The 27,263-nt window shown below is 47.0% G+C and overlaps 1 protein-coding gene across 1 annotated transcript in view; it reads right to left on the bottom strand.

The window, feature by feature from the left end:
- cacna1aa (calcium channel, voltage-dependent, P/Q type, alpha 1A subunit, a) overlaps positions 1-27,263 on the bottom strand; it is a 136,735-nt gene that overhangs the window by 58,481 nt on the left and 50,991 nt on the right. The window contains exons 19-33 of the mRNA XM_045210994.1: positions 25,474-25,524; positions 24,254-24,389; positions 22,759-23,414; positions 22,281-22,630; positions 21,788-21,923; positions 21,449-21,578; positions 21,100-21,159; positions 20,824-20,930; positions 15,960-15,971; positions 11,388-11,487; positions 10,993-11,153; positions 10,717-10,857; positions 9,984-10,185; positions 8,259-8,423; positions 7,608-7,718 (exon numbers count right to left, since the gene is read on the bottom strand). Coding sequence (XP_045066929.1) covers positions 7,608-7,718; positions 8,259-8,423; positions 9,984-10,185; positions 10,717-10,857; positions 10,993-11,153; positions 11,388-11,487; positions 15,960-15,971; positions 20,824-20,930; positions 21,100-21,159; positions 21,449-21,578; positions 21,788-21,923; positions 22,281-22,630; positions 22,759-23,414; positions 24,254-24,389; positions 25,474-25,524 — 2,518 coding nt within the window. The remainder of the gene's footprint in view (positions 1-7,607; positions 7,719-8,258; positions 8,424-9,983; positions 10,186-10,716; positions 10,858-10,992; positions 11,154-11,387; positions 11,488-15,959; positions 15,972-20,823; positions 20,931-21,099; positions 21,160-21,448; positions 21,579-21,787; positions 21,924-22,280; positions 22,631-22,758; positions 23,415-24,253; positions 24,390-25,473; positions 25,525-27,263) is intronic.

Below are 27,263 nucleotides of genomic sequence, written 5' to 3'. Positions count from 1 at the left end.
GTCCAGGCCCGTCGGAAGTTTGCTAGAGTGCATTTGGATGATCCAGAAGAGGATTGGGAGAATGTCATATGGTCATATGAAACCAAAATATAACTTTTTGGTAAAAACTCAACTCGCCGTGTTTGGAGGACAAAGAATGCTGAGTTGCATCCAAAGACACCATACCTACTGTGAAGCATGGGGGTGGAAACATCATGCTTTGGGGCTGTTTTTCTGCAAAGGGACCAGGACGACTGATCCGTGTAAAGGAAAGAATGAATGGGGCCATGTATCATGAGATTTTGAGTGAAAACCTCCTTCCATCAGCAAGGGCATTGAAGATGAAACGTGGCTGGGTCTTTCAGCATGACAATGATCCCAAACACACCGCCCGGGCAACAAAGGATTTCAACGAAGCATTTCAAGGTCCTGGAGTGGCCTAGCCAGTCTCCAGATCTCAACCCCATAGAAAATCTTTGGAGGGAGTTGAAAGTACGTGTTGCCCAGCGACAGCCCCAAAACATCACTGCTCTAGAGGAGATCTGCATAGAGGAATGGGCCAAAATACCAGCAACACTGTGTAAAAACCTTGTGAAGACTTACATAAAATGTTTGACCTGTGTCATTGCCAACAAAGGGCATGTAACAAAGTATTGAGAAACATTTGTTATTGACCAAATTCTTATTTTCCACCATAATTTGCAAATAAATTCATTAAAAATCCTACAATGTGATTTTCTGGATTTTTTTTCTCATTTTGTCTGTCATAGTTGACGTGTACCTATGATGAAAATTACAGGCCTCTCTCATATTTTTAAGTGGGAGAACTTGCACAATTGGTGGCTGACTAAATACTTTTTTCCCCCACTGTATACACCTGTTCTGAAAGGCCCCAGAGTCTGCAACACCACTAAGCAAGGGTACCACCATGCAAGCGGCACCATGAAGACCAAGGAGCTCTCCAAAAAGGTCAGGGACAAAGTTGTGGAGAAGTACAGATCAGGGTTGGGTTATAAAAACATATCAGAAACTTTGAACATCCAACGGAGCACCATTAAATCCATTATTAAGAAATGGAAAGAATATGGCACCACAACAAACCTGCCAAGAGAGGCCCACCCACCAAAACTCACAGACCAGGCAAGCAGGGCATTAATCAGAGAGGCAACAAAGAGACCAAAGATAACCCTGAAGGAGCTGCAAAGCTCCACAGCGGAGATTGGAGTATCTGTCCATAGGACCACTTTAAGCCGTACACTCCACAGAGCTGGGCTTTACGGAAGAGTGGCCAGAAAAAAGCCATTGCTTTAAGAAAAAAATAAGCAAACAAATGTGGTGTTCACCAAAAGGCATGTGGGAGACTCCCCAAACATATGGAAGAATGCACTCTGGTCAGATGTGACAAAAATTTAGCTTTTTGGCCATCAAGGAAAAAGTCTGGCGCAAACCCAATACCTCTCATCACCCCGAGAACACCATTCCCACAGTGAAGCATGGTGGTGGCAGCATCATGCTGTGGGATGTTTTTCATTGGCAGGGACTGGGAAACTGGTCAGAATTGAAGGAATGATGGATTGTCAGAATGCTGAATGTGGATGTGGTGCAGGAATCAGGCGCAGGACACAGAAGCTTCGTCCAACAGACTTTAGTAGACGACAACAAAATACAAACGGGCCTCAAAAGAGCCCGGAGGCAAGCGATTACGCACACCGTGCGTAAACACCAAAATACAATAAGCGCGCACACAAGTGCGAAAACTCTCCAAACAATGGAGCAAAACAATCACAGCACCTGCTGACAGGCGGAACAATTACATACAACACACGACTAACAAAACGAGAACTTATAGGACACATAATTAACACTAAACAGAAACAGGTGTACAAATAAGACAAAACCAAACAAACATCGAAAACATACAAAGGTGGCAGCTAGTACTCCGGGGACGACGACCGCCGAAGCCTGCCAGAGCAAGGAGGAGGAGCAGCCTCGGCCGAAACCGTGACAGTACCCCCCCCCCTTGACGCGCGGCTCCAGCCGTGCGCCGACCCCGGCCTCGGGGACGACCAGGAGGACGCGGAGCAGGGCGCGTGGAATGACCACGGTGGAACTCAGTCAGGAGAGACGGGTCTAAGATGTCCCTCCTCGGCACCCAGCACCGTTCCTCCGGGCCGTACCCTTCCCACTCCACGAGATATTGGAGACCCCCCATCCGACGTCTCGAATCCAAGATGGACCGAACTGTGTACGCCGGAGCCCCCTCGATGTCCAGTGGGGGCGGAGGAGTCTCTGCTATCTCACAGTCCTGGAGTGGACCAGCTACCACCGGCCTGAGAAGAGACACATGGAACGAGGGGTTAATGTGATAATCAATAGGCAGTTGTAACCTGTAACACACCTCGTTCAACCTCCTCAGGACTTTAAAAGGCCCCACAAACCGCCGACCCAGCTTCCGGCAGGGCAGGCGGAGGGGTAGGTTTCTGGTCGAGAGCCAGACTCGATCTCCAGGTGCGTACTTCGGCCCCTCACTGCGGTGGAGATCGGCGCTCGCCTTTTGTCGACGGATGGCCGGCTGCAGATGGACGTGTGCAGCGTTCCACGTCTCCTCCGAGCGCCGCACCCACTCATCCACCGCAGGGGCCTCGATCTGGCTCTGATGCCATGGTGCCAGAACCGGCTGGTACCCTAACACACATTGGAAAGGGGTTAGGTTGGTGGAGGAGTGGCGGAGAGTTCTGTGCCATCTCTGCCCAGGGAATATACCTCGCCCACTCCTCCGGCCGGCCCTGGCAATACGATCTCAGAAACCTACCCACATCCTGGTTCACTCGTTCTACCTGCCCATTGCTCTCCGGGTGGTACCCCGAGGTAAGGCTCACCGAGACCCCCAAGCGCTCCATGAACGCTCTCCAGACTCGGGAGGTGAACTGGGGACCTCGATCAGACACTATATCCTCGGGTACCCCGTAATGCCGGAAGACGTGGGTGAATAGTGCCTCAGCGGTCTGTAGGGCAGTAGGAAGACCCGGCATTGGGAGGAGACGACAGGCCTTAGAGAACCGATCCACAACGACCAGGATGGTGGTATTCCCCTGAGAGGGGGGAAGGTCTGTAACAAAATCCACGAGAGGTGAGAACAGGGTTGTTGTGGAATGGGCAGGGGTTGTAACTTCCCCCTGGGCAGGTGTCTGGGCGCCTTACACTAGGCGCACACCGAGCAGGAGGAGACATAAACCCTCATATCCCTGGCTAACGTTGGCCACCAGTACTTAGCGCTAAGGCAGTGCACTGTCCGGCCAATACCTGGATGTCCAGAGGAGGGTGACGTGTGAGCCCAATAAATAAGTCGATCCCAAACCTCGAGCGGAACGTACGTCCGACCCACAGGACACTGTGGAGGGCTAGGGTCGGTACGCAATGCCCGCTCGATTTCAGCATCGACCTCCCACACTACCGGTGCCACCAGACAAGACTCCGGTAGTATGGGAGTGGGCTCAACGGACCTCTCCTCTGTGTCATACCGCCGGGACAGGGCGTCTGCCTTACAGTTCTGGGACCCAGGGATGTACGTGATTTTAAATACGAACCGGGCTAGAAACATGTTCCACCGAGCCTGGCGAGGGTTCAGTCTCCTAGCTGCCCGGATGTACTCCAGGTTACGGTGGTCAGTCAAAATGAGGAAAGGGTGTTGAGCCCCCTCAAGCCAATGCCTCCACACCTTTAGGGCCTGTACCACGGCTAACAGCTCCCTGTCCCCTACGTCATAATTTCGCTCCACCGGGCTGAGCTTTTTGGAGTAAAAAGCACAGGGGCGGAGTTTAGGTGGCGTGACGGACCGTTGCGATAGCACGGCCCCTATACCGGCCTCAGACGCGTCCGCCTCTACCTGAAATGGTAAAGCGGGATCCGGATGCGCCAGCACCGGAGCCGAAGTAAACAGGCCCTTCAGTCTCCCAAAAGCCCTGTCCGCCTCAGCTGACCACTGCAAGCGCACCGGACCCCCCTTCAGAAGAGACGTTATGGGAGCTGCCACCTGTCCAAAACCCCGGATAAACCTCCGGTAGTAATTCACAAAACCCAAGAACTGCTGCACCTCTTTAACCGTGGTTGGGGTTTGCCAATTACGCACGGCTGACACACGGTCAACCTCCATCTTCACCCCTGACGCGGACAACTGATAACCCCAAAAGGAGATAGACTCCTGGAAAAACATACATTTCTCTGCCTTGACATACAGGTCGTGCTCCAACAGCCTCCTCAACACTCGGCGCACCAGTGCTACATGCTCGGCTCGGGTAGACGAGTACACTAGAATGTCGTCAATGTACACGACCACACCTTGCCCCTGCATGTCCCGGAAGATCTCATCCACAAAGGATTGGAAGACTGAAGGAGCATTCATCAACCCGTATGGCATGACGAGATACTCGTAATGACCCGAGGTTGTACTAAATGCTGTCTTCCATTCATCGCCCTCCCTAATGCGCACCAAGTTGTAGGCGCTCCTGAGATCCAGTTTTGTGAAGAAACGCGCTCCGTGTAATGATTCCGTCATAGTCGCAATCAGAGGGAGTGGATAACTGTATTTCACAGTGATCTGATTGAGACTACGGTAATCAATACACGGGCGCAATCCTGCCTCCTTTTTCTTCACAAAAAATAAGCTCGAGGACGCAGGGGAAGTGGAGGGCCGTATGTATCCTTGTCTCAGAGACTCGGCTATGTATGTCTCCATAGCCCCCTTCTCCTCTTGAGACAGAGGATACACATGGCTCCGCGGAGCGCCTGCTCCTGCCTGGAGGTCTATCGCACAATCCCCCTGTCTATGAGGTGGCAATCGCGTCGCCCTCGCCTTGCTAAACACGAGTGCTACCTCCTCATACTCAGGGGGAATGTGCATTGCGGGCACTTGGTTCGGACTCTCCACCGAGGTCGCCCCCACGGAAACACCCAGACACCGCCCCACACACTGGGCAGACCACTCCTTAAGAGCCCTCTGTTGCCACGAAATAGAGGGATTATGGGTAATCAACCAGGGAAGCCCCAGCACCACTGGATACACAGGAGAGTCGATCAGATATAACTGAATAGTTTCCTCATGACCCCCCTGCGTACTCATCCTAAGTGGCGCTGTGACCTCCCTAATCAACCCCGATCCCAACGGGCGGCTATCTAGTGCATGTACAGAGAATGGAGCATTGACAGGAAGGAGGGGAATCTCTAACTTTACACAAAAATTCCGATCAACAAAATTCCCAGCTGCGCCTGAATCTACTAGCGCCTTATGCTGGGAATGAGGTGCAACCTGTGGAAAACTCACAGGTATACATAGGAGCACAACAGAGAGCTCTGGGTAAGTGGGGCGCCTACTCACCTGGAAGGACTCCCCAGTGCGTGGCCTGTTGTCTCGACCCCCTGGAGACTCTCCCCAGCACCTAGCCGCAGTGTGCCCTCCACGGCCACAGTTGGTGCAGGGGACGGCCCCCCTCGGGCTCCTTCTCCTCCTCTCTCTAGCGCCAGCACCCCCGAGCTCCATAGGGCTCAGCTCGGAGGTGCTGGAGGGTGGAATGGACGGCCCCCACTCGGGACGTCCGCGGGTGACCAGCAGGGTGTCGAGACGGATGGACATGTCCACCAACTGGTCGAACGAGAGGTTGGTGTCCCTGCAGGCCAGCTCTCGGCGGACGTCCTCCCGCAGACTGCATCGATAGTGGTCGATGAGGGCCCGCTCATTCCACCCTGCATCCGCCAGTAGAGTCCGGAATTCCAAGGCGAACTCCTGGGCGCTCCTCCTCCCCTGTCGGAGGTAGAATAGACGCTCCCCCGCCGCTTCAGGGCCGTGTTCGACCATCCACCCGAGGGGAAAGCGGCGGGGGAGCGTCTATCCCCCTCCATTCGGCGTTGGCCCACTCCAACGCTTTGCCGGTGAGAAAGGAGATGAGGGCGGAAACGCTCTCGTGTCCCGAGGGCGCCGGGTGTACGGTGGCCAGGTAGAGTTCCACCTGCAGGAGGAACCCCTGACACCCGGCAGCGGTGCCATCATACGCCCTCGGGAGCGAGAGCCGAATCCCACTGGGTTCCGGAGCTTGGATGGGCGGACTGGCCGATGGTGGTGGTGAGGTAGGTGGAGGTGTGGGTACCCCTCTGTTCTCCCATCGGTGCAGAGTATTTATCACGTCCTGCAGGGCGGTCCCGATTTGATGGATCCTGTCGTCCTGCCCGCGGACGCTCTCCTCCAACGACTCGGTCGCTGCTGCTGCTCCTGCTGATTCCATAGTAGGTGTGTAATTCTGTCAGAATGCTGAATGTGGCTGTGGTGCAGGAATCAGGCGCAGGACACAGAAGCTTCGTCCAACAGACTTTAGTAGACGACAACGAAATACAAACGGGCCTCAAAAGAGCCCGGAGGCGACGATTCGCACACCGTGCGTAAACACCAAAATACAATAAGCGCGCACACAAGTGCGAAAACTCTCCAAACAATGGAGCAAAACAATCACAGCACCTGCTGACAGGCGGAACAATTACACACAACACACGACTAACAAAACAAGAACTTATAGGACACATAATTAACACTAAACGGAAACAGGTGTACAAATAAGACAAAACCAAACAAACATCGAAAACATACAACGGTGGCAGCTAGTACTCCGGGGACGACGACCGCCGAAGCCTGCCCGAGCAAGGAGGAGGAGCAGCCTCGGCCGAAACCGTGACATGGATGGCGCTAAATACAGGGAAATTCTTGAGGGAAACCTGTTTCAGTCTTCCAGAGATTTGAGACTGGGACGGAGGTTCACCTTCCAGCAGGACAATGACCCTAAGCATACTGCTAAAGCAACACTCAAGTGGTTTAAGGGGAAACATTTCAATGTCTTGGAATGGCCTAGTCAAAGCCCAGACCTCAATCCAATTGAGAATCAGTGGTATGTATATTTTCTTAAATTCCATTCCTTGCTAGTTTTGTGTGTGTTGGGTATATGTTGTGAAATTGTTAGATATTACTTGTTAGATATTACTGCACTGTCGGAGCTAGAAGCACAAGCATTTCGCTACACCCGCTATAACATCTGCTAAACACGTGTATGTGACAAATAACATTTGATTTGATTTGAAGATTGCTGTACACCAGCGGAACCCATCCAACTTGAAGGAGCTGGAGCAGTTTTGCTTGAAGAATGGGCAAAAATCCCAGTGGCTAGATGTGCCAAGCTTATAGAGACATACCCCAAGAGACTTGCAGCTGTAATTGCTGCAAAAGGTGTCTCAACAAAGTATTGACTTGGGGGGGTGAATAGTTATGCACGCTCAAGTTTTCAGTTTTTTTGTCTTATTTCTTGTTTAAAAAATATTTTGCATCTTCAAAGTTGTAGGCATGTTGTGTAAATCAAATGTTACAAACCCCCCAAAAATCTATTTTAATTACAGGTTGTAAGGCAACAAAATAGGAATAATGCCAAGGGGGGGGGGGGGAATATTTTCGCAAGCCACTGTTAATAGTTAGTTAGTTATATGTAGTTAGTTAGTTATATGTAGTTAGTTAGTTATATGCAGTTAGTTAGTTAGTTAGTTACATCTAAAAATTAATGCCTATCATCATTGGAAGACGTGTGTGACACACTTACCAGTACTCCAAAGGCGATGATCTTGAGCACACACTCCATGGAGAACAGCGAGGTGAACACGATGTTCAGGTTGGCCAGCACAGCCTCGTAGGCCGGAGAGGCTCCGTCATACTACACACACACACACACACACACACACACACACACACACACACACACACACACACACACACACACACACACACACACACACACACACACACACACACACACACACACACACACACACACACACACACACACACACACACACACACACACACACACACACACACACACACACAAACACACACACACACAAATATATGCACATAGACATACACAAGTACACAGAAATGCACAATAACACAAATACACAGACACACAAATAAATGCATAAAGGAATATGACAAATATCATCCAAACACACACAGAGACACAGACAACCATGGACAGAGAGGAAGACACATATGAAGACAGATAGAGACACTCACACAGGTTAGCACACCCAACAAAGGTAGAACAATTAGTTTAGTGTGTGTGTGTGTGTGTGTGTGTGTGTGTGTGTGTGTGTGTGTGTGTGTGTGTGTGTGTGTGTTGTGTGTGTGTGTGAGAGAGGATTGAGGGTAATTATGAAGAGAGACAATCAGTGTGTGTCCGGGCTTGTCATACCTTCATCATCAGTACGATAGTATTGAGCGCGATCATAGCCATGATTGTATACTCGAATGGCGGCGACACCACAAACTCCCACATGCGGTACTGGAAGCTTTGCTTGTTCTTAGGCATGTGTCGTGTCAGGGGTTTGGCATTAATGGCGAAGTCTATGCAGCCTCTCTGGAAACAGACAGACAGACAGACAGACAGACAGACAGACAGACAGACAGACAGACAGACAGACAGACAGACAGACAGACAGACAGACAGACAGACAGACAGACAGACAGACAGACAGACAGACAACAATGGGTTAATATCTCACTGACAGTGCTGTGGTCTTCAAACCTGATCTTGCAAACCCACAGGATGTGTAGGCTTTTGTTCTAAAGATGAGAAGATATTCAGCAACTTGGTAGGAAAATGGAAGTTTCGGTAACACTTTACTTTACACGGTCCTAACCATGTCATAATATGTCATAACAGCTGACATATTGTGTCATAACCTGTCATAATATGGTCATAACACTGTCATGACCCATATATTTACACCTGTTGTGACATATATTTAATTATTTTATGGCTGGTTATGACACCTACATAAGAGTGTCAAAACCCATATTTATTAGTATTTTTCCCTGCAAGAAGTTTGTTTGAAAGTTTGTTGCTTAAATCCTTTGTTGTTGTCATTCTTTACAGTCATGTTTTTTTTCTCCATCATATTTTAAATAACTTGTACAAGAAAATACACTTTATGACACTGTCATGAAGCATTATGACCATCATAATCATATAAGCCAGATAGGCCTATCATGTACATGCCCTTATATGTTATCAGTTAAAAAGAGGGTGTCTTGTCCTGCTCCTGAAATCTGATCCTGCATTCATCAACAGAGCATTGGGGTAGGTGCATGTCTGACATCAATTTGTGCGCAATTACAATGATAATTTAATATGGTCAATAAAAAATTAAAAAATTATACAACATAAACATACTGCTGACACGTAGGCTATAGTGTAATGGAATGTTTTGCCTTGTGTGGTTGGTTTTGCGGGTTTTGAAACTCTTATGTAGGTGTCATAACCAGCCATAAAATAACGCAATATATGTCACAACAGGTCTAATTATATGTGCCATGACCATTTATAACAGGTTATGACAAGTTATGTCAGCTGTTATGACATATTATGACATGGTTATGACCGTGTCATAACGTGTTATGATGGTGGATGTTAAGTAAAGTGTTACCGAAGTTTCCCACTAGGCACAGACATCAATTCAACGTCTATTCCACGTTGGTTCAACATAATTGCATTGAAATTATGTGGAAACAACGTTGATTCAACCAGTGTGTGCCCAGTTTGTTGCTTCAAAAATGAATATGTTATTGTTACAACCAATGTGTTTCAGCGAATGCCTTCACCAGGCTTTTGTTCTAGCCTAGAGCTTAAACATTTGACTGAACTAATTGAGACCTGCGGGACTAGGTCACACCACTGAGGGGTTTGAACCCCAGCCATCTGTTCTTAAGGAGAGCACACTAGTCACGGTCCCAACTGAGCTATCTCCCTTGGATGTTTTTGTCACGCTCTTAAAAGCCTGGGGTTGTTACAAATAATCGCTCAAATGTTTTGGACTAGCATGCAGTATCTATGCCATCCTTTTTCATGTCATTCTTCTCCAACCTCTCTGCCTTCTCCCTCCCTCCCACTCCCCTCTTCCTCGCCCTCTCTTCTCACCTCGTTTTTCTCTAAACTGTAATCCTCCATCATCTTGTCTCCTTGCTCCTGGAAAGTGATGATGATGAGAGCTACGAAGATATTGACGAAGAAGAAGGGGAAGACCACGAAGTACACCACGTAGAAGATGGACATCTCCATCCGGTACCCCGGGCTCGGGCCCTGATTCTCATAAGTCGCATCCACTGAATGTTTCAGCACCCTGGAGGAAGTAAGAGAGGAGAGAGGGATGGTTAGGATAGGGGAGGGTGGGGTGCTTGTGTTTGGTTGGGGGTTGTGTTTGTGAGTTTGGGTGTGTGTGTTTGAGAGAGAGAGAGAGAGAGAGAGAGAGAGAGAGAGAGAGAGAGAGATATATTATATATTATGTATATATACATAATATGACATTTGAAATGTCTTTATTCTTTTGAAACTTCTGAGTGTAATGTTTACTGTTAATATTTATTGTTTATTTCACTTTTGTTTACTATCTACTTCACTTGCTTTGGCAATGTTAACACACGTTTCCCATGCCAATAAAGCCCTTAAATTGAATTGAAATTAAATTGAATTGAATTGAATTGAGAGAGAGAGAGAGAGAGAGAGAGAGAGAGAGAGAGAGAGAGAGAGAGAGAGAGAGAGAGAGAGAGAGAGAGAGAGAGAGAGAGAGAGAGAGAGAGAGAAATTGTTTTTGTGTGTGTGCATGAACATTTGTCTGTGTGTCTATCAGTCTGTGTGTGTGTACTGTACTCACTGCGGCCACCCCTCTCCGGTAGACACGGTGAAGAGGGTGAGCAGGGCCCAAAGCACGTTGTCGTAGTGGAAATCGTACTTCTTCCACTCCCGCTTCTGCGCCTTCACTTCATTATTCCGCTCATAGACTAGATATTCGCCCCTGGAACACACAACAGATTGTTCATTGTTCATACGTAATACTATGTGTGTGTGTGTGTGTGTGTGTGTGTGTGTGTGTGTTGTCTACATCATGTGTCCATACAGTATGTGTGTCTTCATGTGTGTGTCTTCTGACCTGCAATCGCGCTCAAACTCTTTGGACTCGTCAGTGCAGTAGAAGAATCTTCCTTTGAACAGCTGCACGGCCACCACAGCAAATATAAACATGAAGAGCATGTATACGATGAGGATGTTCAGGACGTTCTTCAGGGAGTTGACCACGCAGTCAAATACAGCCTGCAGACACAGAGATACACAGTCAGACAAAGGCACACAGCCCATCTGTATACGACTGAGCCACAGTCTAAAAATCCAGAAAACCCCGTGCAGATTTAAATAAAGGTTAACGATGAGAAAAATGAGATTCCAACAGCCTGGACACTGTAAGGTCCTACTTGGGAGAAATGTTTATCAGAATGGTGGATGTGGCTGTTAACAGACAGTAATAAACGTGGTTAGACTTGAACATACCTTGAGCTTTGGAAGACGCTTGATAGTCTTCAGAGGTCGCAACACTCTCAGAACCCTCAGAGACTTGATCGTGCTGATGTCTTTCCCCTTACTGCTCCCCCTGTTTCACACACACACACACACACAGACACACACACACACACACACACACACACACACACACACACACACACACACACACACACACACACACACACACACACAACACAACACACAAACACAGACAACAGTCAGAGAGGGAGGGGATGGCACGTGGAGGAAGCTGGCGTAGCCCCTCTTGATTCAAATAGAAGAGGGTAGAAGTAGTAGGAGGCCATTCCTAGAAGGTAGTCGCTGAGTTCACTCACTGTGAGGAACTCAGACAGGGTTAGTTGACAAAGCAAAACATGCTATATTACAGTTTTTTACAATCACTTTGGCACTAATTTCAGAACCTTGATGTCATTTTTCAAAACTCTAGACACAAAACTCACAACCAATGATCAAAATGCACATTTTTCAAAACTCTAACACTTTTTTCAATTGCTTGGATACAATACACATAAAACTAAGATCATTTGTTCATTTAACAAAAATCACCTGTTCAATATGACACATCTTAACATCAAAGTACCACTATTTCAAAAGGCAATTCACACATTACATTTCAGATGAGTGTCTATTCATTTCATTACAATTATCCAACTATCAATTGATACAACTGCTCAAAATGATAAGTAACTGTTGCATTACTCTTAATGCATAGTTGTATGGAAACAGACAAACAATATTCCATGTTTAGATCATGAAAGTTTCAAGATAACGAGATTCATTGTCACCAATTAGCGTGGAGCATGAACCAATTAGACTACATTATCTATGGATGTAATATTTCATCATCATTCTTTATCAGACACCGTTTCTATGGTCCCATGTACCACCTTATCAGACTATTTACAGTATTGACAGTACTGCACTGTATGGATGCAGGCCCTTGTAATTGCTTGTCCAATTCTGCCAACTCGTTACTGATGATTGACTTCACATTGTGGAACGAGTATATCAAGACTTGATTGGGATCCACTTGCAACAACATAGCGATACGTACTGTAACATGGAGCCGGCAGGTGATCCAGGTCACAATAGAGGTCAAGCAGTGGTGGGAGGAAGACGAGGAAGACGTGTTGGTCAAAGGAATGGCAGGGGACAAGCACCCCTTCTGAGAGGTGGTCGTGGGCCTCGTTTGAGAGGTGTGGGGGAACGTGGTAGAGGACAAGGCCACGGACCAAGACAGCGGCAGCAACAGCAAAGAGTGTCCAATGAAATCCGAGCAATAGTTGTAGACCATGTCATAAATCATGGCATGACAATGACTGAGGCGGCTACAATGATACAACCAAACCTCAGAAGGTCAACCGTGGCCTCAATAATCAGAACTTTCCGCAATGAGAACCGGTAAATCGTCAGCATGCACTAAACATTATGCTACTCTCAATTGTCAAATGACTGCATACCAATGTGTATCACAGAGTAGGTGATGTGACCAAGTGTCTTCTTACTGTAATGTTCCCTGTAGAATTGAGACTAGGCCAAATAGGGGAGGCAGAGGCAAAATTCTGACTGACCAACAAGAGCAGGCTGTGGTCGATTTGGTTCGGGCCAGAAATGATAATCGCCTTACAGAATTTCGCCAGTATATCTTGGACAATGAAGACATGTTTAACAATGTGGAATCCATAAGTTTGCCGACTATTGCACGCATGCTGAAAAGGCACCAGGTGTCTTTAAAACAACTATACCGTGTGCCTTTTGAAAGGAATGCAGACAGAGTGAAACAAATGAGGACTGAGTATGTTCAGGTATGTTCAGTTTCAAGATGGCTGTTGTAATAAAATTCCCTAATAATTCTACATTGTACAGTAATCAGTAAATCTCTTTCCAAAATGTATTTTTAGAGGGTGATGGAGCTGGATGCTGATGACAACCATCAAACATTCATATATTTGGATCAGGCAGGCTTTAACCTGGCCCAGACAAGGAGGAGAGGTTTGGAATTTCATTGGCCAGCGGGCAACCATCCAAGTACCTGGACAACGTGGGGCCAACATTACCATGTGTGTGGCTATATCAGAAGATGGTGTGGTGGGACGCAGACCTCGTATTGGATCATATAATGCAGCTCTCCTTGTAACCTTCCTTGATGAGCTCGATCAGGTCTGTAGAGCTGATGGCGTGACCTATGTCATTGTGTGGGATAATGTCAGGTTCCACCATGCTCATATGGTGCAAGCATGGTTTCAGGCCCATGCACAATTTACCACCCTGTATTTACCCCCATACTCTCCTTTCCTTAACCCGATTGAGGAATTTTTCTCCACATGGAGATGGAAGGTTTATGATAGGCGCCCTCATGAACAAGTCACTCTTCTCCAGGCCATGGATGACGCATGCAATGACATCACGGCAGACCAGTGTCAGGATTCGCCATGCCTGAAGGTTTTTTCCAAGATGTTTGGCTAATGAAAACATCCATTGTGATGTAGATGAGAACTTGTGGCCAAATCCACAAGACAGAGTTGATGAAAATCTAGAAGTACAGTAATCACTCCTATGTTTTGCTTTTTACAGTACAAGCAAGCAAGTTGAGGAACACTGCATTTGATGTTTTACAGTACTGTTTTGTTTTTCATCAATATATTTAAGATTTTGTTCAATGATTCCACTGTGTCTGTAGTATTCTCTCTACTACTGCAGTACTTTTACAGGGATGTATTTACATGTAGTACCATAATGAAACATGTATCACCTATTTTGTACTACAATATTTAATGATTGTTCGTACAATGACACAGTGAAACTATCGGTTGCTTGTGTGTGGGTGATCTAAATGAACGTTTCATTGGTATTTCACAATACATTAGTTTTTTGAACCAATGATTGTGCAAGTGCAAGATTTCTTTAAAGATATGAATGCACAATGCAATGTTTTGAACATTGGACAGCCTGTGTTACAAGTGATGACCGTTTTGAGTTTTGCGTCTAGAGTTTTGAAAAATGACGTCAAGGTTCTGAAATTAGTGCCAAAGTTATTGTAAAAAACTGTATGACAGACTACTTCTGCAAGGTTAAGTTGCACTGTACCTTCAGCTTTCTGTATGCCGTTACATGCTATGTAAAAACGGATTGTTCCATTCAAACTACTCTCAACAACTCTAGCACTGTGCAATGCATCATTCAACACTAAGCAAGGTGGCTGAACCCACGGACACATGCACTGAAATACTGAAACAGTGCAGTCTACTCATGCTGCTTTGAAACCTACAGTATTGCTTCCCATGCTGTATTGAAACCTTGTTCTCCATTGATAGCTAGAGGAATGGTGAACTCTTCTACACAGAGATAGTAGCTCTACCACTACCCTCCCCAAGCTGGTTTCATAGCATAGCCCAAACAGCATGAGATTATGTCTTGGTCTTTGGCAAAGACAAACATATTGCGCAGGCATTTCTGGACTGAAATGCCAAGCCAAACCTCTTTCTTTTTTTTGGAGGGGAGACTGTGGACATACTAACGTGTGTGGGAGTAGAGAGGATTCTCTCTGAATATCTGGTCATATATAGAAAAGAGACTAGCCCTAGCACCTGGTTGGTGGAGGTAATCCTGTTCAATTTGCATATAATATCTGAATGAATAACTAGCTGGCTAGCTAGCTAACTAGGTGGCTAAAAAGCTAACTAACTAACCCGCATCTCAGTAAGAGATGTCTCCAGATTTCTCCCTGGGTCTTCCCTACTCAGCCTAAGGGGGTGAAAGGTCAGCTGTGACCTCTCCAAGGTCAGGGGTCATGGTGGGGGATGCCTGAGGTCTTCTAGAACCTCCTGCTGCGGCTGCAGCTGTTACACCAGATGTAAGGCTACACATCTGTTTCTGCATGTGTGCAGGTATGTGTGTGTGTTTACAAAATCTGCCTGCAATGGTGTGTGTGTGTGTGAGTGTGCGTTTCCACGTGTCCGTGTATGTCTGATCTCAATGAGTAGTATTTCCTACGACTCACTGCCTCTCGCTGCTGTCTCCATCTGCTCTCTAGCTCCAGCATGACCAGCCCCAAAAACCTGTGGCAATTACTGCTGTTGTATCTACACTATCACACTTCCCCCTCCTCTTCACTTGATTCACTTGGTTCACCTATTACTCTGCTTCCTCTACTCTTTTTATTCTCATTGTCTCTTCTGAATCACTTGTGATTTGCTTTAGATTCAGTTCAGACTCACACATGAACAATTCACATTTGATTCATGTTGGATTCACTTGAGTCGTATGTTAGTTAGAGCTGTTCCACATAGAGAGCAGTGTGAACGACAGAGAGAGAGAGAGAGAGAGAGAGAGAGAGAGAGAGAGAGAGAGAGAGAGAGAGAGAGAGAGAGAGAGAGAGAGAGAGAGAGAGAGAGAGAGAGAGAGCGAGAGATAAAGACACGTGGGCGACGGACTTTGGGATGGACAGATTTAAAAAAGAAAGAGAGGAAAGCCATGTGATCAAAAGGACAAGCACTCAGAGTGCAGCAGAAGAGAAAGAGAGAGAGAACACAACTTTACCCGCTACTGCTCCTGTAGGTCCGGAACGGAGAGATCAGAAAGGGTCAAAGACAGCGAGACAGAGGAGAGAGAGAGAGAGAGAGGTGGGAAAAGAAAGAGACAGAGAAGGAGAGAAAACGAGACAAAGGGAAAAGGACAGGTTTGAAGGAGGAAAAACATCCATATGAGACGGAGAAACAGAGAGAGTGCAAGGCCTGTGTTTTGTTTGATCTCTCCCCTCTCGCATACACACATCTTCAACCTCCCCACATACACACTCCTAGCTACCTGTCTGTTTGTCTGTCATATCTTCAACCTCCCCAACATACACACTCCTAGCTACCTGTCTGTTTGTCTGTCATATCTTCAACCTCCCCAACATACACACTCCTAGCTGGGCGGCAGGTAGCTTAGTGGGTAAGAGCGTTGTGCCAGTAACCGAAAGGTCATGGTTCTAATCCCTGAGCCCTTAAGCAAGGCACTTAACCCTAATTGCTCCTGTAAGTCGCTCTGGATAAGAGCGTCTGCTAAATGACTAAAATGTAATGTAAATGTAGCTACCTGTCGGTTTGTCTGTCATATCTTCAACCTCCCAAACATACACACTCCTAGCTACCTGTATGTTTGTCTGTCATGTGAAGTTCCGTGGCTAAACAATCTATGCCTATATTGAAACCCATTATCACACATAAACACACACACACACAACCAGAGAACTCTATAACTGGGACACAGCACCAAACTAGTGCCACCATTGACGCTCAACATCAACGATGCTTTAACAATTCCATAGGGTCAACTGAGGGGAACATCCATGTTAGTAACCATAGTAACCAATATCAAACCACTTCCCTTCCAGCCATCTGATTGGTCCACTAGTGTAGGTGTGTACCAGTTTTGGCCTATCAGTGTCCTGCCTTGGGAAGGGGATTATGTTCAGGCACAGCAGTTCTTCTATTTATTTGAGAGGCATGCAGGATGACGGCACGAGCCCAGATACCACCGATCATCAGGCCAGACACTGGATGCCGGAGCAATTAGATCAAAGTGGTGATACAGATCTCCAATGGGAGCACTCGTTCTATCTGCAATGCTGCTTGATTTCAACCAATCGAATTAGGTCACTATCTTTATCTGTTAGAGTCTGCTCTGGCTCTGTGAGTTTTACTGTTATTTGACTGATCTATCAGAGTGTCTGTCTGTCTGTCTGTCTGACTGATCTATCAGAGTCTCTGTCTGTCTGTCTGTCTGTCTGACTGATCTATCAGAGTCTTGTCTGTCTGACTGACTGATCTATCAGAGTCTCTGTCTGTCTGTCTGAGTGATCTATCAGAGTCTTGTCTGTCTGTCTGTCTGTCTGTCTGTCTGTCTGTCTGTCTGTCTGTCTGTCTGTCTGACTGATCTATCAGCATCTCTGTCTGTCTGTCTGACTGATGTATCAGAGTATCTGTCTGTCTGTCTGTCTGTCTGACTGATCTATCAGAGTCTTGTCTATCTATCTGTCTGTCTGACGGATCTATCAGCATCTCTGTCTGTCTGTCTGACTGATCTATCAGAGTATCTGTCTGTCTGTCTGACTGATCTATCAGAGTCTATGTCTGTCTGTCTGTCTGTCTGTCTGTCTGTCTGTCTGTCTGACTGACTGATATATCAAAGTATCTGTCTGTCTGTCTGTCTGATCTATCAGAGTCTCTGTCTGTCTGTCTTGCTGTCTGTCTTGCTGCCTGTCAGTCTGTCTGTCTGGCCCTTTGTCAAACATTCCATTATACCCTGAGACTAAAAACACAGGCCTAACACAGAAAGAGAAACACACAAACATACATATACACTCAGATAGACACACACATATATACAGTATGCATACATGAAGATATACATATATATGCAACACACATAAATACATACAGACATACATACAGAAAGACACACATATACATGAAATAAACAAACTCTTTGTTAGTGACACACACACACGCACACACACACACGAATACACTTGACAGCGACACACACACATACACACATAACATGGCAGAGATATGGATCAGGGGGTCAATCCCACAGACAGGGGGCGCCACTGCCACCCTGGAGCACCGGCCACTCAGAGGAAGACTAGCATGAAGTTGCCCCTAGACACTGATCTAGAATCAGATTAGTTTTTACCAGCCTAACGGGCAAGGTTAGGATTTATGGTAGGACAATCTGATCTTAGATATGTGGTTTGATGCAACTTCTACCTTGAGCATCCCATTATTCCTACAAAGCATCCTTTCCTTCATCTCCTTCACATGACTGCAGATGTGAAAGGACTGGATAGGCAATGGTAATGATGTGAATGCTAGCTGGGCAATGCTAACATTCTGTGAACCTATCCAGTCAGTGATCATGAAAAAGAAGAGAGGAGGAATGTAGGGGGGATCGATGAACAGTTTGTTTCTCTCCACAGGAGCAGAGTAAAGGAGTGAGGGATGGAGGGAGGGATGGAGGGAGGGATGGAGGGAGGGAGGGAGGGGGGAAGGAGGGAATATTCTGCAGGCACAGCCAGGCTTCTTTTTCTATCTTTCTCCCTTAGAGGAGAGGAACATGTACATGCCCACTGTAATATGGTAATCTGTTAAGCAAAGGGAGCTATTGTTAGGGCCTAGGGAGTATGGGTGGAAGGAAGGGACCATCCCTGAGGAGGTATAAGACATGCTTGGGCAGATACAAAGTGGAGTGATTTCTGTTTGTGAAACACGCAAACCCCTATCAGCTTATGAATTATCATATACTCAGAGCTATGATAAGTTCTTCATTAAAGAAATGAATGTTAGTTATAGCCATTCCCATTCTTATATGAATGTATATGGACCTCGAGTATGTATGTGTGTATGTATGCTTATGGGCACACCATCCTCATACCCGTGGTTTCCTTTAGGGTTGGGCTTTCGATTCCATTTTGATTCAGTCAATTCAGATGATCGATTGAAATTGAATGAATGGTTTTGAAAATATCCCAGTATTTTCTTTGAATTCAATTCAATGATTCAATTCCTGAATTGAGTGAATCAAAATGGAATCGACCACTGCCCTGGTCTCCATGTTTTTCCATTGTGCAATGATCCACCTGTATAAGGGGACTGGGTTAGCGTGGAAAGACTTACATCAATACTATCAGAATAACTCATGCACTATGTGTTCAGGTAGCATGTGCAATAATCAACTCACAAGCCTTAACCAATTACTTTATATCATGCAACTATGTGTAAATCATTGTCAAATCATATCCTAGGTCTAAATCAACCAGCCTAGAGAAATTGGCATCATTTTGTGAGTTTTGGACACCATTTCAGGCGCCACGCTATACGATAAGAGGTCTGGATCATGAAAAAGCTAACAATGCTAGCACGGTCCATTCACCTTGCCGTCCGATGGGCTTAGGAGGGTCATTTTTGGACCAGGATTTTAGCTATACTGTCTGATATTTAAAACGTCCTCATAGACACCCATAGGCACAGAGGAGGATGTCCTCACGCATACAGACAACAGGTCATACACTATATTCCAGAAAAATCTTATCAGTCAGAAAAAACATTCACATTTTAGCATCACACCCAACCCAACCATTCCCTTTAGTCTGTTGATCTATCCTGTGTCGGCCCATGTAGTCACATTAAGACTCAGCATCTCTTTTCAAGAGAGTCAATGTATCATTGACAAGGTATCAATGTACTATTCCAAGACCTACCCATCCTGCCTATTCCCATCTCATATTTATCCTTTCTCATCCCTTCCTCTCTGTCGCTCAACCCCACCTGCCCCCACCTGCCCCCACTCCAGCCCTAACCCCCTTGTCTCAACCTTAACCCTCTTCTTTTTTTACCCCCTCCTGATCCCAGCTACAACCCCAGCACTTCTCTTTCCCCACACCCCACATCCAGCTCCAGTTCCATTTAGCCTTAGCCTTAGCCCCAGCACTTACCCCATCCTAAACCTTTATTTCATTAAGGCAACCTTCTTTATCCCACACCAAGCTCCAGCCCCAGCCATAGTACCAGCTCCATCACCAGCCATAGCACCTGTCCCACTCCCAGCCCAAGCTCAGGCAGTGGCGTGCAGAAGAAGGAAGCTGAAATACCTGCTCCGTTGGAGGGGTGGAGGAGGGGTGCGGCTCGGGCCCCTCAGCTCCAGAACTGCCTGGGACACTAAAGGGTTACAGGTGCCTGGGGTGGTCCTCACACCCACGGGAGATAAGGGGGAGGAGAGGGGCGAGAGAGGGGGGCGTAGTGGACGTTGGAAGAGAAAGGGGGAGGGGGATAGTGGTTGACCGCAGGGGGGAGGAGAGGAAACGAGGAGCGAGGGGGGCAGGTGAGATGGGGAGCGGGGGTGCGGGGTAAAGGACAGGAGGAGAGAGAAGGGGTTGCCTCTGGCGAAAGATGATTGAGAGGAGGCATAGGGGAAACGGTAGTGCCAGTAGCCTGGGGAGTTGGATGTTATGGGAAGGTTGTGGGAAGGTTGTTGAGGTGCTTGCCAAAGACATCAGATTATGTATCATAATCGAGTGAGACAGCGCAAGACAGACAGAGGAGGTAAAACAGAGACAGAGTGAGACAGAAGAGAGAGAGCGTGGGAGTGTGAACGTGAGACAGAGCAAGAGCATGGGATAGATAGAGACAGAGAGAGAGAGTGACAGAAGAGAGAAGAGAGAGCGACAGAGGAGAGAGTGAGAGAGTAGGGCTTTGCTCCAGGGCGCCTGTGAGGCTGGCTGGCTGTGACGATGTGACCCCTTGGAGGACGGACAGCAGAGAGAGGGGGCAGAGTGGGGAGAGGAAGAGAGGGGGCAGCAGGCAGGACAAGAGAGAGAGAGTTGGGGGAGAGGAGGTGATGGGGCAGGAGGGTCACTTACGTGAAGGCGAAGGCCACCAGAGCACCACTAACCACTATAAAGTCCAGGATGTTCCACAGGTCACGGAAATAGGAGCCCTGGTGCAACACCAGGCCCAGATCCACCATCTGAGAGAAGGGGGGGTGGAGAGAGAGAAGGAGGAAGAGGGGGGGGTGAGAGAAAAAGAGAGAAAGAGAGAAAGAGAGGGGGGGCGGTAGGGTAAGGGAGACGGAGAGATTGATTGTCTCACATCGAAAAATAACAAGTATAGCTAGAGTGAAGTAGATTCAGAGTTACCTTAATCAACATCTCAAAGGTGAACACTCCCGTAAACACATAGTCAAAGTAGCGCAGAACCTGCATAAAGGGAGAGAGAGGACACAGAGTTAGCATGGGTAAAGTAGAAGCTAGCTAATAGTCCAGTTAGCATGAAGGGTATAGTAAAAGTTAGCTAATAGCTAAGTTAGCATTGAGGGTAAAGTAGAAGTTAGCTATAATAGCTAAGTTAGCATGGAGGGTAAAGTAGAAGCTAGCTAAACTAGCTATGTTAGCATAGAGGGTAAAGTAAAAGTTAGCTAATAACTAAGTTAGCATGGAGAGTAAATAGAAGCTAATATGGACACAGAGCTAGCATTGAGTGTCTCACATTGTTGCGAGGTGATTCTGGCCAGACGGGGTCTTCTGCTGCCAGGGCGATACTGCTCATAGCGATGGTAGACAGGATACCAAACTCAAAGAATTTCAGAGTCACAATGTAGTGGCATAGTCTCCGGAACCTGATCACACACACAGACCCACACATACACACACAAGCACGCACGTACACACACAGACACACACACACACACACAGACACACACACATTGCAACAACAACAGAAAATCATCATTAATATAATGAATAATGAATATACGTTTGTGTGTGTGATTGTGATTGTGATTGTGTGTGTGTGTGTGTGTGTGTGTGCATGCATGAACCCACTTACGGGTTGGTGGTAGAGAGGATGAACATGGAGCTATAGGGAGGCATTGGTTTGGGTCCATCTTCATCACCCTTCTCATCATCATCATCATCCTTATCCTCCTTCTTAGGCAGAGGCTCTGTGTTAGCATTCTTATTGACTGGAGGGAGGTAAGAGAGAGAGGGATGAGAGAGAGAGCGAGAGAGAGAGAGAGAGAGAGAGAGAGAGGGGAGGGAGGGAGGGGGGGTGGATAGGAAAGGAAAGGAAAGGAAAGGAAAGGAAAGGAAAGGAAAGGAAAGGAAAGGAAAGGAAAGGAAAGGAAAGGAAAGGAAAGGAAAGGAAAGGAAAGGAAAGGAAAGGAAAGGAAAGGAAAGAAGGGAAGAAACAAGAATTCAGAAATAGCATGGCATGTGTGGCTGTTTCTCAATGTTTTGACTGAAGATGTCACCTGATAAACCTTGGTCATTCACAGTCTCCCTCCATCCCCCTCCCCTCCTCTTTCCTCCCTCTCTCTCACCCTGCAGTATGGCGTTGTGGGAAGGTATGTCCACTGCCGTGTGGTCCGGTATCCGGGTGCTACTTCCGTATGCAGGAACCAGGCTTCCATCTGGGCCCAAGTGGGAGCTGCTGTTGGTCAAGTGAGTGTTGAGGCCTGCAGGGCCAAAGCCTGGGCCTGGAGTAATGTGGTTGGCTGGGCTGGGGAGGCCCGAGGCTGGGCAGGGCTGCTGGGTGGAGCCTGGGGGTAGCTGGGGCTGGTTGGTGGCCAGTTTACTGTTCATGACATTGTCCATGTCCTCGCTGTACTGGCTGTCCTGTCTACAGAGGCTCTTTTGGATGGGCCGTGTGGTGGACAGGTTGGGACCATCCCTATAGAGGGAAAGAGAAGGAAAGAAAGGAAGAAAGGGAGAAATGAGAGAGATTGAAGGAAGAGAAGGAGTATAGGAATGTCTGAAAGGTTCTGAGAACTACAGGGTGTGTGTCAGGGTCTCACTCACTTCCTGCGGTGTTGCCGCATCCTCTTCCCCTCACCATCACACCCTGACTGAGTGCCATGTCGATGCCGCCTCTGCCTCCTCTCACCTCCCTCACCCCCCTCCTTCTCCCCCTCGCCTCCTCCTTCTGTCCCCCTGCTCTTGTGCCGCCTTTCCCCTCCTCCTCCTCCTCCACCACCTCCTCCTCCACCTCCCCCCTCTTCGTCCTCTGGGGGCATGCGGTGCTGGCGGGGTTTCCTGTGCTCCGATGAGCCCGCCTGGCCCCGTGGGTGGTGGTGCCTCCTCTGGGGCCTCTCGTCTCCACTCTGGCCCAGCATCGTTGCATCTAGGCGGGTATGGGAGGAGTGGTGGTGTTGGAGCTCCTGGTGCTCCTTGCTCTCCTTGCGGCTCCTGCGGCTCTCCGTAGAGTCCACCCTCTCGTAGGGCCTTCCAGGGCCCGAACCAGACCCTGAGACCCCACCTCCTCCTCCCCCACCTACTCTCTCGTGGGCGTGTGTCTGCTTGCGGAGCAGCTCGTCGGCGTGCTGCTGGCTGAGGCGGGGGTCAGGTTCTTTGGTGGTCTTGTTGGTGTTGTTGTTGCGGTTCTCCTGGGGGTCCACCACTAGAGGGCGGTCTGTATGGGTCTTCATGTCGGGACGGATGTGGCGGGAGTAGTTCACCTGGAAGAAAGTGGGAGGGGAGGGGGGGAAGGAGGGAGAGGTTGGGTTGGGAGAGTTGTAAGCAGGGGACGGACGAAGAAGGCCAGGCGGAATCAAGGAGAGGCATAATATCGTTAGCATCCCAGAGGTCATATAACCTCCTGTAACGCTTTATTTTTCTAAAACTTTATTAAATTATTGGTAATTAGCCAATAATTGTAATTATTTAATTCATTGACAAAAGCACCAACCATTATGTCACATTTGGTACCAGGTAGTTACCAAGTAGTTACCAGGTAGTTACCAATTATGCTGAACTAGATGAGGTAAACACCAGAAGGTATCATGCAGGTAAGTATCAGCTTTACCCAGACCAATAAAAAACGTTAACAACTTTCCCAATTTCTCCCCTTTCTGTTCCATCGTCGTCGTCCCCCCCTCCCCCTTCTCCATTATGTTTGTTGTCTCTCACTGTCTCCCTCCTTACCCCCCTCCCTCCTTACCCCCCTCCCTGGGGTGGCAGGTAGCCTAGAGGTTAGAGCGTTGGGACAGTAACCGAAAGGTTGCTTGTTTGAATCCCAGAACCAGCAAGGTGGAAAAATCTGCTGTTCTGCCCTTGAGCAAGGTAGTTAACCCCCACAGCAACTGCTCCCCTGGCGCCAATGACATGGATGTCGATTAAGGCAGCCCCCCGCACCTCTCTGATTCAGCTTAAATGCGGAAGACACATTTCGGTTGAAATCATTCAGTTGTGCAACTGACTAGGAATCCCCCTTTCCATCCCTCCACCCTCCTTTCCTTCCTTCCATCCTTCCCTCCTCCCCTCTATGTCTCCTCCCCCCTCCCTCCTCTCTCCTTGCCTTCCAGCGGTCCTCTGGGTCCAGTTCATTGTAGAGGGCCTCTCTGCTGGTCATTAGAGTCTGTTTCCTCAGCTCCTTGGTCCTCTGTTCCCACACTGACTTACTACCACCCTTACTGTTCTTCTGCTGCTCCTTACTACAGGGACGGAGAGAGGGGAGAGAGGAGGGATAGAGGGGGCAGAGAAAGAGGTAGAGAATCGAAGAGATAAGAGAAGAGAGAGGAAAGAAGAGAGCAGGGGGAGAGAGAGAGGAGGGAGGCAAGATGGAGGAAAGGTGGGAAAAAGAGATGGACAGAGTTGGATGAAAGAGGAGAGAAGACAGGGGAGAAGAGAGAGGAGAAAAGAGAGATCCATAAAGAGAGGTTAAGAAATAGACACAGAAAGCATGATGGAGAGCAGAGGAGAAGGAGGGGAGGCAGAAAGGGAGAGAAAAGAGAGGATGGGTGGAGAGGTCAAATACCAGGTTAAGCAGTCAAATAAGAGTCAAATATACAAACACACAGACGTACAGAAACCTACATACACAAGTATACAGAAATAGAAACACAAGCAAATACACAAACACACACTGTAGAGCTCACATACACACACGTGTAAAGGGTCACCTTGCTGGACCTACAGGGCAGAAACACAGAGCTACTGAAGGTGTATGGTCGACCACAGTTTCCCAAAGCAGTGGGCAGACCAGACCCACTTTGGGAAATCACACAGAGAGAGGCACAAGATGGAGAATGATATTGAGGCAAGGTTAGGATATTACACAGTCAACCAGGAAACCCAACCCAAAAGGACCCAACGAAAGAACCAAAATGGAGTCATCAACAAAAATACCCAAAATGGAAGTTCTGAGAAAAAAGGGCAAACCTCAGATGACACTCTATTCTCCAAATGTTGCACCACCCTTATGAAAGGCTCAGGTCAACAGTAGTGCACTATATGGGGAATAAGGTTTCATTTAAGATGTTGCCAACGAAAGAACCAAAATGAAGCCCCAGCCCCACTAACTCCCTTTCCCAGGGACCACAGTCAACCACAGTAAAGCCACAGCCATACTGCGGGGAGCAGCCAACAGATAATATATTCAAAATAAGCCAACTCAGAAACCAAAAAAAAAAGCAAGGGAGTAAAGAAATGACAATTAGAGGGGGATAACTAAAATAGGATGGAGAGGAAAGGAAAAGCGGGCGAAAAGAAACAGAAGGAGTATAAATGAGTAAATACCAGTCCAGAAAGGGGTCGGAAGCGTTGTGACCTGTGCTGTTTACTTTCTCGCTGAGGAGGGAAACAGTCGGTGAGTGACATGACACAGAGAACACACGCATGCCTAATTCACACTATATGACCAACCAGAGCCAAGCAGAGCTGTACTGGGCTGGCCTGGTTACGCATCCACCATAGTGGCTGGAACCATGCTGGAAATAACCATGTGAAAAAAAGATATCAGAGCCAGCACAGTACATTAAGGGTCGGCCCTATAGTGTGAATGAGGCAGCACACTCCTCAACCCTCACCAACACACACACACAACGCACTAGTTTACACTAACACATACACACATTTCAACTCACACTGCTCAGACAACCATCTTGATATGTCTCTATTCATCTATCTCTCCATTTCTATTCTGTTCTCTTCATCTTTCTCTTTTTATCTTCTTCTCCTTTCTCTTTCCAGTTTTCTACTTTCTTTCTCTTGCACAAACTTTATTTTATCCCTCTATACTTTTCTCATAATATTTCTCTATCTCAAGATCCACATCTCCCTTCCACTACACAGGCTTCCATATCTCTCTATCTCACATTTTGTCTCTCTTGCACAAATTCTATAGCACTGTCTTCAGTTTATCTATACATCTCTCCATTCATTCTACCATACACAGACTACCCTTTAAACAAAGGCAGTTTCTATCTCTCTACAACTAGGTAGAGAGACAATCATGCCACAGCGGATTTCTCAAGTCACAAACCGTTACCCAGGTCTTCTTGTTGTCATGACATATTTACAACATGTGTTATGTCATCATTATGATAGTGTTGTCATCATTATAGTAGTGTTAAATCATCATTATAATAGTGTTAAGTCATCATTATAATAATGTTATGTCATCATTATAATAGTGTTATGTCATCATTATAATAGTGTTAAGTCATCATTATAATAATGTTATGTCATCATTATAATAATGTTATGTCATCATTATAATAGTGTTATGTCATCATTAGAATAGTGTTAAGTCATCATTATAATAATGTTATGTCATCATTATAATAGTGTTATGTCATCATTATAATAATGTTATGTCATCATTATAATAGTGTTATGTCATCATTATAATAGTGTTATGTCGGCCTTGTGAAGGAGGGGTCAGGTAAAGTGTAACCCATTTAGATCCAGAGACAAATCTTCTTCCCAGAGTCCCAGACAGGGACTCAGAGTATCTCCTAACCTGCTTTAGCAAGTGTGGAGATTCCAGCTTGGAAAATCCCTGCTTGCAAAGCTATTACATATGCGGATGAATGATTTGGATTTATACTGGCACGGTGGGGCAGTGCTAGGAATGATGTCACAGTCACCTCATTAGTGGAAACCATTCCTAGTATTGCCATATCAGTGCACCTTTAGCTGTCTTACAGACTGTGAAACATGTCCAAGACACAACACACAACAATAGTCAACACACCACACAAAAGTACACATCAAAAGTGGGCTACATCAGAGATTGACTGATGGGTATGTGTGTGTGTGTACGTGTGTATGTATGTAAGTATTTGCTTGCATGCATACGTGTTCATGTTTCAGAGTAGAAACAACAGTTATGACCTTACTATAATAGTAGTGGAGGTCAACTCTATGTGTGATATTGGCAGTGTGTCCCTACATCCTCAGGCTCCCCTGCTGTGATATTATAAGGGCTGTGGACCGTGGACACACTGTGAACTTTACCATGTGAGAACTGAAAGCTGCAGAGAAAGGATCTAAGACTCACTGCTTCCTACTGGAAGAGGAGATCA

Source organism: Coregonus clupeaformis, chromosome 35, assembly GCF_020615455.1.
Source record: "Coregonus clupeaformis isolate EN_2021a chromosome 35, ASM2061545v1, whole genome shotgun sequence".
In the NCBI taxonomy this organism is placed as follows: Eukaryota; Metazoa; Chordata; class Actinopteri; order Salmoniformes; family Salmonidae; genus Coregonus; species Coregonus clupeaformis.
Note: the sequence above shows the minus strand (reverse complement) of the source record. Positions and strands in the feature narration are given on the sequence as shown.